General features: G+C 37.0%; 2 protein-coding genes across 2 annotated transcripts in view; one reads left to right on the forward strand and one right to left on the reverse strand.

The window, feature by feature from the left end:
- FBXO10 (F-box protein 10) overlaps positions 1-1,414 on the forward strand; it is a 53,355-nt gene extending 51,941 nt beyond the window's left edge. The window contains exon 12 of the mRNA XM_087957410.1: positions 1,292-1,414. Coding sequence (XP_087813536.1) covers positions 1,292-1,308 — 17 coding nt within the window. The 3' untranslated portion in view covers positions 1,309-1,414. The remainder of the gene's footprint in view (positions 1-1,291) is intronic.
- On the reverse strand, positions 606-19,015 carry POLR1E (RNA polymerase I subunit E). The gene is made up of 12 exons (XM_026672960.2): positions 18,667-19,015; positions 17,488-17,591; positions 16,258-16,334; positions 12,728-12,813; positions 11,828-11,883; positions 9,840-9,984; positions 8,585-8,692; positions 6,877-6,973; positions 5,210-5,343; positions 3,626-3,707; positions 2,201-2,332; positions 606-1,158 (listed from the first exon to the last, which is right to left on the reverse strand). The coding sequence occupies exons 1-12, from the start codon at positions 19,007-19,009 to the stop codon at positions 1,011-1,013; spliced, it is 1,512 nt and encodes a 503-aa protein (XP_026528745.2). The 5' UTR covers positions 19,010-19,015; the 3' UTR covers positions 606-1,010.
- Positions 19,016-19,437: the final 422 nt, after the last annotated feature.

Raw genomic sequence — 19,437 nt, forward strand, 5'->3', positions numbered from 1 at the left:
TGCAGAGTCCCAAAGTCTCATTTCTGGTGGAGCTTGGGGGAGAGAAAGACTTTTGCTGCTTTCCTTGCATGCAGCCAAAAGCAGAAGAAAGAAGCTGAAAGAAGTAGCCCGGTGGCTAGGCCAGGCAAATGGGGCAAGTTCCCTCCATCTGCCCTTTCCCCCCTCCCCTCACTACCTCATGTTGTTCTCAATGCAAGTGATGCAAGCCTTGCGTTCCCGCAGGCCATGTGGGAGGTGCAGCCTTGTGTTCCTGCAGAGTCTGGATTAATTGCTTTGGAGGCGTGCTCTGGGGGTGACATTCCTCTGCAGACCACCAAAATTTTCTCGTGGACCACCAGTGGTCTCAGGCCCACTGGTTGGCGACCACTGCATTAGACCATTCCCCTTGTTCAAACCATACACTGCTTTAAAGAAAGCAGCTGAATCTACAACTGCATTTCTATTAAAAATATATAGTAAGGATAAAAAAACTGAAGGAAGCAGAGAAATTAACCCCAGAGCTGTAGAAAAGTTAGCTGGGAATGTTACAACAAAATACATAATTAAATAAAAATGATTAAGCAGGTGTTTAAATGTTTAGTATTACCAAAAACATAAGAAACATGTTAAACATTAAAATATTTAATTTGAATGTTAAATATTGTAAATATTCAGTCATGCTCATATTTTAACTGTTTTACATGGATGAAGGAAACTAATCCTATATACTGTTTCAAATATCACGAATGACAACATAGCACTTCAGTAAAAGTGCAGATCTCTGCTAAACCAGGAATCTCCAACCTTGGGCCCTTTAAGACTTTAAGCATGGCTGGCTGGAGAATTCTGGGAGTTGAAGTCCACAAGTCTTAAAGTGCCCAAGGCCTAAACTACCCTCAAGAGAGAAACAAAACTGTATGACAAGAACAAATCTCTCCAGTCCTTTCAGAACAATGAAGCGGTAGCTCTGTTCAGATGATCTATAAGTTTGTCCAGCTTGTTTTTAAGTCCTAGAGGGAAAAAAATCATTCTTAATTTAGTTTGCGTTTCTTGTTGCGCGAGGGCACCTTCTGTGCAGGTAAAGGCAAGCATAAGGTCCCTAATTTGTGTTCTTCCAATCCAAAGAGGTTTTTGCTTTTGCTGATCTTCAGTCTCATCGCCTTGGCAATGTCAAGTATTCTGCATGAAAAGAGAGAAAATGTCAGCTGTAAAGATTGTTCTGCTCAAAGAGAGTTTCTTTCTTCTTCCAGCAGTCCCTTTACAGTTTGTGACTTTGGCTTTTTCCTGTTCATTTCCCTCCTTTGACTGTCAGATTACAGGCAAAACTGACATTCTAAATACAGAATTGGGGCTTTTTGTGATGCCAGGAAACTTCTTTCCACAAAGAAAGGCAACATGCTGATTGAATCAAGAGCCTATCACGTTTGGAGAAAAGACATCCCAAGCCTCAAGCCAGCCTTTCTAACCAGAGGTTTCCTGATGAATTGGACTGTAAATATAATCTGATGGGAGTTGTAGTTCAACACAGCTGGAGACTGGAGAAGACTGCCAGAAGCAATGACATTCTACCCAAAGCATTTCTGAAAAATGGAAAACAAATGTCCTGCATTCCTTTAATGCAGTAAAAAAAACAACAACACTGCCAGCATCTTATATTTGCTTTTTATATTTGTATTGGACAGAATTACATCATTTCCCCCATAATTCACCACTGACCTCTTGCTTTCATGCAGGGTAGTCTGCCCCATGGAACATACTGAAATGAACCAGCTGCTTTTTGCCTGTCCTATTCTTTGCCTTGTTATCTGGCTACTGTGGTGTTCCAGAAACAAAATATACAAGACCAAGGAACTATTTTAGACGTTCATTTGTTGAACTGAATCCTAAGGGTGCTCTTGGAAAAAAAAAATCCATTAATTTTCTCACTATTTCTAAAGATTAGGGGGGAAAAATGTTTTCCCCTTTAAGGGAGAAATGTCAGCCTGATTCCTAGGAATGTTAATTGACAACCCCTATAATTCCCAGTCACATGACTGCAGAACCTATTGAATGGAAGATATGGGCATTGTAGTCTAAGGCCAAGGAAGACTAATCCCAAAATAACCAGGGAGCATATGGTTTTCTAGGCACACCTCAAAAACTGGTGGAGCCCCTGAAGTTCTTAGCCTACTATTAGTAAGAGAATAAATTAAAAAAAATACAATTGTGCTGTTAATCATACTTGTTCTCACGTAGTTTCAGATCTCGCTGCAAGACTGTCAGATTTGTTTGAAAATGGTTAATATGCAAAGCCAGGGCTATAGCATATGCTGTTATCTTAACTTTCATTGATGCTGAAATTAGATTTTGTATCCTGAAATACAAAATGAGAGACAAAAAGGATAAGAAAACTATGATATGAAAACTATGCAACCTTGCTGCTACATATTCTTTCTACATCCTCCCAGAAAGCAGCAAAATAAAAAAAGTTGACAAGTTTCCTATATTCCGCACGGTATTTTGTGTCAGCAGAATACAGATTCAACAGTCTGCATAATGTAATCATCACTGTTTTAGATGCTTCATTCCATATTCTTCTTCTTTAATTGTAACCTATCAGTGGATTGCCTATAGATGTAGACCTTGCATGGACAAATAAAATGAAATATGGGACTCATACAAAATATACAGCAAGTTCCTTCAAATCAGCGATGACTCTTAGAAAAATGGCTGGACCAGTCCCTGCAGTTTCCTTGGCTACATCTGGCAAGTGGTTTGATATTGCTTCCTTCTTAGGGCTGAAAGAGAGTGACTGACCCAAAGTCACTCAGCTGCTTTTGTGTCCAAGGCAGGACCAGAACCACACGGTCGACTCATTTCTAGCCTGGTGCCTTTAACCACTTTACCAAACTGGGTCCCAGGAAGCTCTTAAGATTTCCAATAGTTACAGGATGGAAATTTGAAAAGTTCTGCACAAAATCTTCATTCCTAATAATCATGACTTTTTTTGCCTAGCGATTATCATTTATACATTCCACAACTTTTTAACAATATACTCAGAAAAGCCCAACTCAAAACAGCACAAAACTATTTTTATCAACAAAAATAAGGCAGCTTGAAATGGAATAAGACATTTTTACTGTTTACCATTTTATACAATCTTTTTTTTCTTAAAATGGGAGAGAAAGTTACTTAGTAAAAACAAACATAGTCTTAATCCTGAACTTTGACAGGGCACAGAGCTGGGAGATGGTACTTCTGAATAATGCTCCCTAATGCAGTGCTTTAATGTTAAAAGGTCTCCCTTCCACATTATTAAAAACACATTAGACACAAAAAGAAAAATAGCAAACAATTATATGAATTATGTTTTATTCTCATGTTTCCTTATATTTTCTTTTTTAAGGACAAACATCTGTATATTTCAGTTAATTGCAACTACAAAGGATTTCTGAGCAGTTTCTTGGCATGATCTTCCTGTATGAAATTTGTTTGAAATAAAGAAACACATCTATTTGGTTTTGATTTCAAGCATTCTCTGCATGCTATTTCTGACCTCTTTTTAGGCAATGATGTATGATTTAGTATGTTTCCAAACAATAATAAACCAATTAATTCCTATTTATAAATTTTGCTAGACTTGAACAATCAAAAGGCTATTATTTACCTGCCATTGCCATAAGACAGTGCTGTGAAAGTTTTCACAAGCTTGTTGCTGATGATGTTTGGACAAGTGGGGCCCATGGCATCTACAATAGGAAATAAAAAAGATAAGTGTTCTAAAATCCCCCAAATCTCAAATCCCAATGAGAATCCGAATGACCAGAGGAGTCTGCATACTACGAAGTGGAGACACTGTAAACAAAGTGAATACTGGACACAGAAAACATGCAAAATATAAAATCTTAAGAATATCCATTTTCATTTTAAAAATAACAAATTACCAAACGTAGCTGAGATTATAGCATGTTGGTAAGACTGCAGAAGAGCAGCATGGAGTTCAGCAGAATCAAGAGGAGGAAGAGAGTAGAATCTATTGCCCTCTTCAGAATTAAAGGATGAAGTTGTAAAAAATGGCCAAACGTTGCATAAAAATCATGAGGTTTGTAGAAATTCCAACTTTAAATTTTGAGAAAGAGCTGTTATGCTTCATAGGGTCCTACAGAAAGAACTCAAAGCATTTCTTGCCCCTAAGTGAGAAATAAAGCATCAACTATGGTATGTACTCCAATGTCTAATTGTGGATTGTTCTTTTGAGCTCAGGAAGTTGCTCTACAGGCCACCAGTACACTGCAATTTTGAAATGCATCAAAACCTTGTCATTTCCATATGCTGATTCCCTACATAAAGGTTTACAAAATATTTTGATGTTAGTACATCCCAATCCTCAAACCCCTCGAGGTCCAAGCATACAATTAGCTACCCTAAACTTATAAAAAAGTAGCCTAACTTCAAAACAAGCCGTTTTCATTTCTATTTCACAGCTAAAACAGTCAGTTCCATGCTACTAAGGAGCCGGTTTGGTATAGTGATTCAAGCAAAAGGCAAGAAACCGGGAGACTGTGAGTTCTAGTCTTGCCTTGGGCACAAAACTATCTTTCTCAGCCCTAGGAAGGAGGCCTTGGCAAACCACTTCTAAAGAACCTTGCCAAGAAAACTGCAGGGACTTCTCCAGGCAATCTCCAAGCATTGGACATGACTGAACAGAAGGGGGGAAAAAATCAAATAAATGAATCAATAAAGAATTGAACAGGGCATTTTGTACAGTCTCCCTGGTCCCTATAGTTTAAAGAAATCTAGATGAATTAAACTATACAAATCAAATTATATTAGCCTTTCCCCATTTGGAGTGCCTGAGGTGACCTGGCCTCCATTTCCAGCTAATTGAAATTTCTAGGAATCAGACTTCAGCACATATGAAAGGCCAAAATAACCACCTGAGCCACCACTTTACCCTTTCCGGTTTAATTTAAGGATTAGGTACTCTTCTGTAATGAGCGCCAATGTGGTGCAGTAGTGAAAGTTTTGAACCAGGACTGCGAATCCCTGGTTGAACTCCTCTTCAGCTAGGGAAGACTAATGGCTGATTTGGGGCCAATCCGTTTCTATCCACTCTACCTCACAAATTTGTTGTGAAGAAAAACAGGATGAGGAACATAATGTACAACTGAGATCCTGGAGGACAAGAAGTATATAAATCAAATAAATAAACAAAAATACACTTGGTATCAGAGAAGGAAAAGATCCTTACGTTTCTTTTTAACGACCTTCTGTGAGTTCAGCTTGACAAGACAGTCAAAAAACCAGAGGCAGCGTGCTTTGTGATCGTAACTCTTCTCATCCAAAGGCATGGATTTAAGTTCATCCAAGACAAAGGAACAATAGCTAAACAAGACAGAAAAGAGTTATCTTACACCTCAAAAAGCAGTTAGGAAGTAGCTATAGCAAGAGCGGCAATTCAGCTGCTGTAAGATGACAAAATTCTGTGTGGATTGAAAGCAATCCAGTTTATATCAATAGAAACCATCTCCCAAAAGGAAAACAGCACAATGTATTACCTGCTTCAGTGTATATTTTGCTCAGATTTAAACAGGTGGATCCTCAACCTGTATTTGTATTGTAAATACAAATACAGGTTGAGGAAGTATTGTAACAATAGATGTATGTTTTTCCTTTTTTTCCTTTTCTTCTCTTTGCAGTTCAGACATAACCAGTGCTAATAATTCCTTCTTTTATACACTTTCAAGTGTACATCCTAACCACACATCCAACTAAAGGCATGTTCCCTATCCCCCCAAAAATGAAAAGGCAGGAAGTGATAGCTGAGAAATGGTTGATTTGTTTTGTATGCAGTAGGACCCATGTTCAATTTCTGGAATATACAAGTAGTCCTTGACTTACGACCTGATGGATTTCAAAGACCAGTCATTTCCAGTGTGCCAAGATGTCCGACTGCCTGGGCAGCGTTTATTCCTTTTATATGGTTCTTTACAAGTAGCAAAAGGCAACACAGATACAGCATTAGGATTGGTGAAAAACACCCCCAATCCTTAAGAATAGTGGTGATGTTAGTAAGGTGAGATCACTGAACAAGTCTGGGACCTACCAGCCTGGGACAGGGAGTGAGATCATGCAAAGAGGCCCGTGTGTATTAGGCACAGCAGTATGCTGCGTGCGCCCTCTACAGGATCTCTGTTGTTACTACATCGACAAGAAGCAGAATATAAATCATGTGGCCATGGGGATGCTGCAACGGTTGTGAGTGTGAAAAATGGTCAAAACTCAACTTTTTTCCGTGCCTTTGTAACTTCAAATGGTCACTAAATGAACTGTTGTAAGTCGAGGACTATCTGTACAGAAAAGACTGGCTGGAAAGAGGTCCATCTGAAATTGTAGAGAATTCTTTCCATTCAGAGAGTAGATAATACTGAGCTAAGCAAACAAATGCTCTTATTTTGAATAAGGGCAACCTCTTTCCTAAAAACAATCCACATAGAAAGGATGATTGTGCAGATACTGAATTTCAGATGACGATACCACAAGAATAAAATCATGAAAACTTTAAGACAATTGTTTTCCTGTACATTTTCTCTGAACTCGGGGCAAACACATTGTCGAAGTGGAAGACCTTAGAAATGTTTCTTCAGGATACTCTTACACTACTTCCACAAAACAATATCACAAAAGATAAACCACATATGCCTTCATTAGAATGTGCAAAGCATCTTAAGGCAAAAAGCAAGAGGATTTGCATTAAATTTGAATGGCTATTCACACGTGAAGATTCATCCATCATTTGATATTACAGTCTTCGGTTCCTTCTTTACAAAATCCACTGCTAACTACATTTCTATTTTATATTGTGTGAAGACTATATTACTAATACTTTGCCCCAAATTATATTTGGAGGATCCTTACCTTTTCTCTTCAGTCATCTTGAGAATGTCAGCTGCGGTTACGTTCATGAAAACTGCAGCTGGAGCCTGAAGTGCCTCATATTCAGCAGGTGAAATGACTGGTGATACGTATAGGATGTTTTAGATACCTATTTCTTACCCATCAAGGCAACCTCAATATAAAGCAGAGGTTTACACACCAGAGTACTGAGGCTGGATGCTCTTAAGGATAAAAGAACGAACAGCTTCTGATTAAAAGGAGAAAAAAAACCCCACTATTTGAGTAGTCCTCAACTTATGACCATAAGTGAATTCCAGAATTATGGTTGTAAATCATTGCAGTCCAGCAAAAAAAAAAAAAAAAGGCAGTCATGTGATTGTGGGAAAATGCACATGGCCGTAAAGGTGAGTTGGTTGCTAAGTGCCCAAAATACAATCATGTGACTGCAGGGTATTATATGTCTGCAGCCATTAGACCTTTGCAATTACATATGTACCTTTTGGGGGGGGGGGTCCATCATAATTTCAAAAAGCTGCTAAATGATTGATTGTAGGCTGAGGACGACCTGCATTGAGATTGTGGAGTTCCCTTCATCACATTAATCTGCATCAGAAAGCTTTCTGCTGGATTACTTAACACAGCATATAGCACAGCAAAGCTTTGATCTACTTAAATCAAAAAGAAAGAAACTAAACGATGATGTGAACTGCACAAATGTTTTCCTAGCCTTTGCCAGCTTAGAATCCTCCAAATTTGTTGGGCATACAACTTCCAGAGTTCCCACCCAGTTGTAATAACAAACATATCACAGTGACATCACTCTGCTGAACACTCAACTCCCACAGCACTGTCTCATTTCGCATCTTTTCTCATCTTTCCTACTGTCTTCTCCTATTGGTTTCTTATGATTTATCAATTATTGTTTGTTTGTAACTTATGATTAATGATTGTAACTATGATTATGACCCATGACTTGCTGTTTAAATATACACTGTGAGCTTATGAACTGGAGACAAATTCCTTGTGTGTCCGATCACACTTGGCCAATAAAGAATTCTCTTCTCTATCAGAAATTATAGGGTTAGGGAAGACGGCTCAACTTCTTAGTATTTTAGAAAGATTTAAGATGATAACATACATTTAGAAGAGAAGGGTTTAGAAGAGGGATCTCAAACACAATTTACCTGGGGGCCGCTGGAGGCAGAGTCTGGGTGAGGCTGGGCCACACATAGAAGTGTTTAGCCAGCTAGCGACGCATGGAGAACGCACTAATATTATACTTTCATATCACGGTGGGGGCCACAGGACATCGTCCTGTGGGCCGCAATTGGCCCGTGGGCCGCGAGAATGAGACTTCTGGTTTAGAATGAATGTGTCAGTGATGCAGCAAATAAAGGAGAATACTATTAGGTCGTTTTTTTGGGAAATGAAGAAAAACATGACTTTTCTTGTCCAGCTCTGCTCTGTGACTAAGACAGAATTCTCTTCCTCTTTCTTGTGTAGGAGAATAAGATTTTCCAAAAACATTTATGAGGAAGGTAACGATTCTTGGCAACTGTTTCCTTTCCCTAACTCCCTGCACCAATGGTTTTTAGATACTCTGGTTGTATGTACAACATACTCACAACATATTCGTGGTCTCTTTCCTCCATATGCTCTTCAACAATGAGAGGTATACAATACTGTTAAAGTGCATTCTCTCAAACTTCATTCTGCTCATAAAGGATACGATCTTCAAACTTGTAGACATCTTCTGGTTTTTTAGCATCTTCATGGCACGGAGGAAGAACCAAGGAGACATCAGTTTTCTCATCTTCTGCTGCATCATGAATCAATGCTTTGAAAACAAATATACAAGAAAATATTTAATTTATTTCACAGGATGTTTATTTGAAAAACGCTAATGCCACAATCGTGTAAGAGTCTTTCTCAACTTTCTCTGTGTGTGTTGGGAAATAGTTCCCATCATTTTCAGATTGCCTTTCTGTACTGACATTCAGTTTAGAACAAACTATTCCAATTAAAGCACCAAAACAAAGATAAAGTAAAATAATATGAAATAACATGAATGTACAAGATGCTTACTAAACGACACCTAAGAATATTGGCAACATATTAGTTGGAAGGAAGGATGTAAATAAAAATAATGAATAAATAAAGCCGTGCAAATGTTTTCCAAAAAGGGGAAAGAATTTAGGGTTTTCCTAAAGAGCAAAAGAGAGAATGCCAGGTATAATTTTCCTGGGACGAAAATTCTAAAATGACTTAAGATCTGTATATTATCAGTTTCTATGCTCCGTTAGCTAATCGCCAATGCTGGTTGGAGGACTCTTAACATGAGAGCTGCAAATGGAGAAACAACCAGTTTGGAAAGGCACAGAAGAAAGTTAAATAAATAAAGATATGCAATTTACTTATAAACTGAAGATACAAAGAATTTTATTGTAAGTATTTATCTTTAAAAGATGTGGTAGTTGCAGGGGCATTTACAATACCAGGATTTGAGGCATAATGAGGGAAAAATCTAATCTATAATTTTAAAAGAACCTACAAGAAAATAGGAAATTGAAAGATATTAAAAATATTTGACACTGAATTACATTTGAATATTTTTCTTAAAAAAAGTAAGCAGCAATACTGAGCCATTTAACAAAAAATTAAAACAATAGTAGCAAAAATCTGAAATGGTCAAGCAACATAAAGAATCTTTTAACCATTTAGAAAGGAGTCACACAGGTTCAAATAATGGAAAGAAAATTATTCATGGACTGCACAGATGAACATCATATGAAGCTAAATGACAATTTTAACATTTAATAATTATTTTTAGATAGATGAGACTCATTAGCAATGCAATGTTGTCACTTTATGATTACGCTCAAAATAAATTACATAACCAGAAATACACTTCTCCATTACATTAAAAAAGAGACCTTAGATTGGCTTACAGCTCCAATTCTTTATTTCATGTCTCTTATACCTACCAGCAGCGCCTTTTGTCTCTATGACATCTTCAGCAGCTTTAATGACTGCTTTATTTAATACCTCCTTTCTGACTTCATTCATTCTCCGAGAATTCAAGGCTTTTCTCTGCTTGTTGGTTCCAAAGGCTTCAATGCAGAGATCTACCTGTAAAATTATCAAGAGATTGCTATATAAGTCACAAAGTGCTACTCCTACTGGGCTCCCTTGCAGGGGAAATTCAGTTTTGAGGCATCTAACAAGAACACAAAGTACTAAAAATGTCAAGCCCTTTTCTGCCCATAACAAGATGGCCTAGAAGAACATTACTCCAAATCCACCTCCAAATCTTCATTTTGCAGGAAAGAAAAAAAGAACACATCAGTTGTCTTCTAAATAATCGATTATCTTTTTAGAGTCAGTGGCTTTTTTTAAAAGCTCTTTTTTACAGTCATTTTTAGTAAGGCAGCTGAAATAGCAAAGTCTAGGTTTGCTAGAAAGCTGCTCATTCTAATCAACCTGAATTTAAAATGCTAGCCAACTTTATACTGCACACTATCTGCTGTTGTAAACAGAACCAGGACAAAGTTGTGGATAAAGCAATGATAAAAACTGTATTTACATTATCTTTAAATGCAATAAAATTTAAGACATTGTAAATGACACACAAGTATTTGTTAAGGCATAGTAAATGACACACAAGTATTTAATATTTCTTTCCTTTGTGAAGTTAATACTTTTATGAGATAAATCACATCAACATGTCCATAAAATTCAGTGGCAGGTTTGGGATACCTTTCACCAAAATTATAGAATGTATTATTATTTAATTACAGCCCAATATTGTAGAAATATTTCATTTCGGGGAAAAGATCCTATTTTTCAGTGGGATTATCTTTTTTTCTTTTACCATTATCATTTTACCATTTGCATTGTTATTATTAATGATTTGGTTCCTAAAAAACAAAAAAACAAGAGGAAAATACAGTGCCGAGAATTCATACAATACCAACATGGGAACAATATATACTGTGTAGGGAGTTGCATGAATTAATTTTTATACTGCTCTACAAGGAGCTTTGGGGTCACACTGTTTTAATGTAGAGACCGAAGCTATCAAGGATCAATGAGATGAACCCTAAAGTTAATTCTGAATAAGAAGTTCCTCTGATGGGATTCTTTCTTATCAATAGCTGACTTTGCTGCTGCAACAGACTTTTTCCAAGCCACTTATGCTCCAAAATTGAGCAATGGTCTCCCATCAAACTACATTCCTTATTTAAGGGCATGAATCATATGGAATGACTTCAGCATGGATTTAAACATTTGGACTAAGGAGAGGAGATGAAATATCAATAAAGACTATGTTCAAGTTTCCATTTTTGACTTATGCTGGACTGAAACCTTTATCACTGACACACTGAAATTATTTAAGAATGGAAAGTGTACCAAAATTCTAGAAAAGAGAAACCACAAGGAGAAATAGTCCAGAATAAGGACATATTTTTTTTTTTAAAAAAAGGCTGAAATGTACCCCAACACTACTACTGTGTTTCTCATATAATAAGGCCGGGTCTTATTTTTTTTTTGAGCCCTGAAAAAATGGCTAGGCCGTCTTTTCGGGGGTGACTTAATTTCCCCCCCTTTGCATCTTCGGGTGGGCAGGCGGCAATGGCTTGGATGTTGACCTCGGCGTTGGTGGGGCACTTCGTATTGGGGTCAACGCAGGCAGCACCATATCCGGGTGTGCAACAAAAGTACTTCCTAACGGCAAGCCCCCGACCATTCCCCCCATTTCGCATGTTTTAATATAGGCCTTAATTTGGGGGGAGGGGCTTAATTTCATTTCATGCCTATAAAACATGCTGGGACTTCCTATTGGGGGAGGCCATATTGTTGGAGAAACAGGGTACCATTTACATGGCAAATCTAAATAAATCAAAAAATCTTTTAAAACAGCAAGGTATCAAAATAAGTTTTCCAATCAAAGCATCCTACTTGTTTGACATACCTTCTCTCTATAGGATTTAGCCAAATATTCTGATAGGTCATTATCTGCTACATCATCTGTTAAGAAAAACAACAGAAGAAATAACGTAAAATCAGAATCAACAAGACTCCTGATCAATCCTTTCATCCATCAGGTTAATCAAACAGTATTAAAGCACTCTTGGAAAGAAGATATATTAGTTATCTATTATCAACACATTCTTTTAAATTCTTCTGATCAAAGATGATTATATATGCTTGGTAGAAGGAGCGGTGTTAGTGCATGGCAGATAAATCTCTTAGCATCTTTTCAGACTCACAAATGTTATTAAAAGCACGAATTTTCCTTTATCAAGCAAGGTAATTCTCAAATCCTGACCAGGAGATGGGAACAAATTCAGGAAAAATATATGCAGTACATCCTTCCAGGAATTTACTATCTCTGAGCATAGTTCTGGAATTAAAGTTTTAAAATGTAAATATTTCTTTCTACAGAAAACTAGTGCATTAAGGAAAACTTGAACTGAACCTACTCTTTGGGTTGCTTTCTACAGATTGGGACTATTTGGTACAGTTTGACCACTTAATACCATTTGTATTCTGAAAATCTACAGCAGTATGAGCACCATTGTGCTAATGTTCTTGTTAATCGTTCAGGGCAAGTGAGCTCTGTGTGAATCAATAAAGAAAAACATCTCCCAGGTCCTGCATAGGAAAAACCCAATATGAAGCAGTAAATAACTTTTATATACACAGTTTGATTGCTGTGTAATCAAAGAGCACCATCAAGAAGTGCACTCTTAAGTTATTTATAGAAAAATTAAAGGGAAAAAAAAACAAAATAAAGAAAAAAAATCATTTTCTGACTCCCGGTAACCATGCCAACAATTACAATTAGAAAAAAAAAACATGCTTTACCTACCTGAAATTAACGGCTGCATGTTGAACAATTCTGCATTGTAGACTTCCATTTGCCCAGAGGGTTCATCCAAAACACCGACAAAATATCTAATGGAAGAGATGGTGTTGAGTAGTTTTTCTCTTTCATTTTAGAAGCATTTAAAATGACTACTTTGGCTTTAAGATGTGTCAGAAATAGCATTTTCCAATAGAATGTTGTTTTTAAAACCCTTTACAACTCTCTTTATACCTCTAAAGTGTAATAGAGGATTTCCCATGTAGACATGGGGAGTAGACGAAGAAGTAAAGAGACAAAGACAGAAAATTACAAATGAGATTTGGTTTGCAAAATATTGGATGTAGCTGATCAGAGATTTTGCTATTTTAGCAATAAGAAGTAAATTCATTTGCACTTAGTGTCTTCCTTCCTTCCTTTAATATATAAAACCACTCCTCTTTTCTTACATTGTGTCAAGGAAGTAAATATTTACCCTAATTTTGGCTGTATCAACAATTGTTCATATTGTTTTTTAATATGTACTTCTTGTAGTCAAATTATATCAAATTTTAATTTCTCTAATTTATGAAAGGTTTTCCTTCTTTTAACGGCTGAGTTAAGTCCATTTATATTAATTGTAATCAATTTTTTTTCTTCCATGGTTATATTTTGTAGTAAAGTTTAGCAGCTCTCATACATCTTTGTTCACGTTGTTCTTTGGCTTCCACCTTTCCACCAACTACACCTTCTTTTTCAGTCGCCATTTGGCTGTCCTCTTGGAATTCAATTAGTGAGATCTCTTTTTCTGCTTCTTCCTCTTTCCCTCCAAAAAATTCTGTATAAAATAATTCCGCTTTCTCAATTGAGAAATTCTATGTCTCTGTTCTTGCCATGTGAACATTAAACCTTCTGGAATCAGCCATCTATAATTCACCTCTTTTTTAAGTAGCATTTTAGTCAGGAATTTCTTCAGGTTCTTGTATACCTTAATCCAATCAATAGTTAGATGAAGAAAAAGGTTTGGAAAAAAAAAAAGGAAAAGGAAAAATTATTCAGGTTCTTCAACACCTTAATCCAATTGAAAGGTCTCAAATAGAAAAGAGTGCATAAGAATAAACCAGAAAGGTAGATGAAAAAACAAAAATACCAGGAAAGGGGGAAAAAAGGTTATTCCCTTAAAAAAACAAACATTAATATTTAAAGGGTTTCCCTTTAAAATAAAAAGCAAACGTAGAGATTGGACTTCCAAGGGAAAAAAAAGAAAAACAAAGACAAGCTCCAACAAAGCCAAAAACCCAGATAGTTATTACAAGAAGAAAAAAAAAGATAAAATGGAATACAATAAAGCTGGTGAGGAGGGATAGCACAACTTAGAAAAAGTAAAAAGAGCACACTGCACTTTGTTTAATTATCCAAGGCTCTTATTATAGCTCTCTTCTCCAAAAACTTATCACCTTTTTTCCCCCTAGGTTTCAACACCAGACTCCAGCTGTTGATAGAAACCCAGAAGAGCACCTGCAATAATACTCTCCCATGCTCTTCCCTCTATCTTATCAAATAGCAACCTCCTTGAAAAAGAGTCTCAGTTCTTTCTTTCTCAGCTTTGTCTGGTCACAGGGAAATAGAATATTTTCAAGCCTCTAGTTGGCAGTGTTACCAAGTTTCTTTGCACTCACTTTCCCCCTCCTTTTCCAAGCAAGATATAATAAGAATTAATAAAAAAAGAAAAAGATATTAAAAAAAAGAAATAACTAAAGGGAGCCTCTAGCCTAAAATATTACAAAATCAAAAAGGAGAAAAAAAAATAGATGTAAACGAAAAAACCAGTCCAGATTCAAAATACAAGATCGTGTATAGAAAATCCAGCAATGAGAAGAAAAAAACATTACTTTGACATTCCTGTTTAAAATCGCCGCTTAATCACTTCTGCCAAAACTTTTACAGATTCTTTCTTTTCCTTAGGGTGTCCTTTCAGATCTTAGAATAAAGAAAAAGTTCTCACCAAACCGGCACTCTCTCTCTTTCTGTTCTCTTCTGTTTCGGAGCTGTCCCAACTTCAGCAGCTTTAATGGATGCCTCTTTGCCGCTGGCAAGAAGAGCTTCTCCTGGATCTACCAGGGACTTTGTGGTATCCCTGGAATCGACAGGATGCGCTCTTCACTTTCACCGTCTCTTCGGGATGGTTTAGATCCGATAGGACCATCCAGGAGCAAAGATATCAGCAGCGATCTCAGACCTCCAAGATCGCATGCCGTATCGTCGCGACGCCAGCTCTCTCCTCTTTCCTTCCTTTCTATGTTACTCTTTAAAAATGTAAAATATTACTTTAAAATTGTTATGAAGTCTCTAAGATTATTTGAAGCCTGAACTAGACAGCAATTTAGCTCTCCTTTCTCCAGTTTACTAAATCAACTCTACTACTGTAGTTCCATTAGAACCAAATATTATTCAACTCTTCCTAGGTTTGTTATTTGCACTACAAATTCTATGTGAATTCAAGAGGGCGGGAGGGGAATGTCTTTGAGTCACTCTTGATCCCTGGCAACTGCCTAGACAAGTCCATTCAATTTTCTTGGCAAGATTTTGGCGGTAGTTTTCTTCACTGTCTCCTTCTTAGGGCTGAGAGAATGACCCAGTCTGGTCATTTGGACTTAAGGTGGGGTTAGAGTTCAAGGTCTCCCTGTTTTTAACCAGATGCCTTTACCACTTAAAAAAAAGTGGCTCTTTATGTGACTTATACTTATTTCTTTCCCTCCTTTTATGTTCCCAACTTTCAAATTGTGTCAACCATAGTACAAGTAGTTCTCAACTTATGAGCACAATTGAGGCCAAAATTTATGTTGCTAAACGAGACATCTGTTAAGGGAGCTTTGCCCCATTTTATGACCTTTCTTGCCACAGTTGTATAGTGAACCACTACCGCTGTTAAATTAGTAACATAATTGTTAAGTGAATCTGGCCTTCCCCATTGATTGGTCACACTTATGACCAGTGCCAAGCATCTGAATTTTGATCACCTGACCATGAAAATACTGCAGCTGTCATAAGTGTGAAAACGGTCATAAGCCACTTTTTTCTGTTGTAACTTTGAATGGTTACTAAATGAACAGTTGTAAGTTGAGGACTACCAGTATTTTAAACTGTTAAAACTTGACTGTATTGATTGAGACAGCATAGACTGTACGTCTTACAAATAAAATTCCAAAACTCAAAAAATACAGTAGACAATCACCATAAAAGAAAACAAAAGTATTTGTTCCATTCTGAACGATTAGAAGCATCACTGTAATATATTTTCAGACATGCATTACGATTTGCTTTCAAATCCCATCAATCTTCAAAAGAGATTGTCTTATTTATCACTTTGAATCACAAATATCGTAACACTGAGAGGAAATCATTGTTACTCTGAAACTATTAATCCTTGGCTAATTCTGACTCGCCAAAGAAAGCAAACATATTCATATATATTTATATATAAATAAAATAAACAAATAAGTAAACATTATTTGATACATTCATGTGTTTTAGTGATATAGACATATTCATTATACCTGCAAAGAGTATTGCATTTTAGGGCTCCTGCACCAAAATTATTTCCTACGTAAGAAAGCCGATCTGTTTCTGCGTTCTGAGTAGGAAAAAAAAAGCAGTAAGTTATGGATGCTGGTTTTCTAGGTGAAGGCATTTTCCAGAAGGTTTTCCCACTTTATCCTAAGACATCCCAAGTATGAATTTATTACAACAATGTATAAATGAATGCCAAGTAAATAGATCTATAGTCTCTTCTAATATTTCCCTCTTTTCCTAGTTAAATGCTTACTAAGCCCAGCTAGAGAAGTTGGTTTTACTGATTATACTCATTAGAAATTGTCCATTATTTTTATAAAAATTATATCCTGAAAGTAGTGCAATATATACATAGGTTCAAGCAGATAAACAAGGAAAATAGAGAACTCTTTTCCTTATGTATATTTTATTAATTGCTTTTGACCCTAAGCAGCTACAAATCTCTAAGCTTTTTATTTTGCTGTCATTTTTTGGTACTGTATATTGTATACTAAAATTTTATGTTTTAGGCAGACATTAAATTTTAATTCTGTAAATTACATTGTGTATATTAATGTATTAATGATATATTATTTTAAAACAAATACAATTTCCACAAAAAGCAACCAGAGGTATTCAATTCAAAAGAGAATTTGATAACAGCAACTATAACTTCATTACTGCACGATGATAAAATGAGGCTACCAAATTGTTTTTTTTATTAACTTATTTAATACGTATGGACATACTAAAATCAAGTTTCAGACTTAATACTCAGATATACAACTAACCCTTATATGCCCAATAAATTATTACCAAAACTATTAGGCAGTGAAAATACATGCATATGAACAGTTTTTATTTAATATATCTCAAACTTGTATGCACTTTTCATGACGTCAGTTGTAGAGTTTTTTAATGCTATGTGCTGAAGCAGCTAAAATACTTATACAATAGAATGACAAGAAGCAATTTGAACAGATCTTCCATTCCTGGAATTTATAAAAAATAAACCTTCATCTGTGTGACATCAATTCCCCACAGAGCAGACACATTAAAGGGAAATTGGTGCTATGAAATTCAATAGAGACATGAATTATTGCACTGGAACAAAGTTTGACGATGAACCTTAAGTTTCATAAAGGGGGCACACTTCTATTCATAATGCATACCATAAATGTAATAGATCAACATATTTAAATTAACACAAAAGCATGGAACAAGTTTGTAATTACCAAAATTGTATAATTCTTCTTTCTGGGATTATTGATGTCTTTGTTTCTATACAAAGTGAAATTCATATTTTCAGGATTCTTCAGTTTCCCATTTGTAAACTGAACTGAAATTGAACAGCAAGAAAAGAGCAATTAAGAATCTTTGAAGAGATCAAAATCATTGTGTTTATCATTCTCACCAAAGGTTGTCACACCTAATCAAATCTCAATATGCTTAAATCAGTTTGGATCTTGTCCAGTATTAAAAACTTTCCAGTACTATTTTTATCAAAAAATTCATGAATAACACCTTAAATGTTGGATTAAATGTAATACATATATAACCAATTCATTCTTTCCCCATGAGTTGTTGTTTAAAGTTTATGCCCAAGTGAGCACAAATCCACATCTTTGGACAGGGCGCAATGAAAAAAACTGGCATAATCCACTGGCATGGATGCATCTACAGAACAGGTAGTCCTGGAGGTATGACCACAATTGAACCCAAACTTTCTGTTACCAAGACATTTGTTGAGTTTTGCCCCATTTTACGACCGTTCTTGCCACAGTTAAGGTGCATCACTGGTTAAGTTAGGGACACAGTTAAGTTAATCTGCCTTCCCCTTTGGCTTTGCTTATCAGAAGGTCGCAAAAGGTGATCACATGACCCAGGAAAATGCAACGGTCATAAATATGAGTCGGTTGTGAAGCATCTGCATGTTGATCACGTGACCCTGGGGTCATAAGTGTGGGAAAAAAAGGGTCATGAGTCACTTTTTCCAGGGCCGTGGCAACTCTGAATTGTTACAAAATGAACTAAAGGAACAGTATGTCGAGGACTACCTGTACATTCGTTGCACTCGAGTTCGATCCTCGGCAGAGGCTAATATTTGGAATAGATTCTCTTGCTCGAGCAGGGGGTTGGACTAGATGACCTCCAAGGTCCCTTCCAACTCTGTTATTCTGTTATTCTAAGAGCACCCAACCCGTTCCTCCTTACTGCCTCTGTCCGGCCACTCAGCTCGAGGAATCGGGAAACTTTTCTCCCTGTCCTCTCGTACCATCCCCATCACGCTGCCCACCTGCAGGACTCCCGGCGTGGAAAACCAAAAATAAAGGTCAAGCTGAAGGGAACAAGAGCCCCCGAAGGAGTCACAACCACAACGCCACAGATTCCCCTTTTCCACGGGGGAGTCTCACCTAGCGGAGCGCTCTGCCCCTCCTGGGGGTCTCCCCGGTAGATCCACTCAACTTCCCCCTCCATGGTAGAAACACACCACAAACCACCGCCGCCGCCAGATCCCCGGAAGAGGCGGGGCCAGCTCCAAGTCCTGGCCACACCTCCCTTCCTAGGCACTTGCTTCCCCTCAATTAAGCCTCGCTCGCCACCTACAGATGAGGAAGAGGATCTGAGCAGCCCGTGTGTGTTCCAGTTGCTCCTGGAAAGGAGAAAACCAAAGTTAAGGTTGAATTCGACTGCTACTGATTTCAGCAGCAGCACGTCCGTGGAGTTTTCCTGGTCACCACATGACTTGAGTCCCATTACCTTCTTCTACACAGAGGTCTCCAAACTTAGCAACTTTAAGACTTGTGGACTTCAACTCCCAGCTACGCTGGCTGAGGAATTCTGGGAGTTGAAGTCCACAAGTCTTAAAGTTGCTAAGTTTGAAGACCCCTGAATCTAGCATGCTTTTTTTCCCTCTAATTAAAATCTCTTTTCTAGAAACGCACCTTGATTTCCCCCCCCCATACACAATCCACAGAATTCTAGAAAATTATTGCGAGTTCAATTTCCGTTTTTTTTTTTCCTTTGGCTATCTCTTTAACTCAAAGGGCACGATAGTTTATTTCCTGGGACTGTTCGGTTCAAAAAGATCTTCAAAAAGATCTTGACTCTGTATCAGAATGGTCAAACAAATGGCAAGTTAAAATCTCAACAAATAAATGCTCTGTCTTACATATTGGCAAAAA

The sequence above is a fragment of the Notechis scutatus genome, chromosome 2 (genome assembly GCF_049901735.1).
Source record: "Notechis scutatus isolate UNSWTSFEM ecotype Mainland chromosome 2, rNotScu1.2, whole genome shotgun sequence".
Classification (NCBI taxonomy): Eukaryota; Metazoa; Chordata; class Lepidosauria; order Squamata; family Elapidae; genus Notechis; species Notechis scutatus.

Coding starts and splice junctions, on each gene's coding strand:
- POLR1E (XM_026672960.2), bottom strand. CDS start 19,009: ATGGGACTCAAGTCATGTGGTGACCAGGAAAACTCCACGGACGTGCTG. Junction 11,884..12,727: donor CATGCAGCCGTTAATTTCAG/GTAGGTAAAGCA, acceptor TTTTCTTAACAG/ATGATGTAGCAGATAATGAC. Junction 8,693..9,839: donor AGAGACAAAAGGCGCTGCTG/GTAGGTATAAGA, acceptor TTGTTTTCAAAG/CATTGATTCATGATGCAGCA.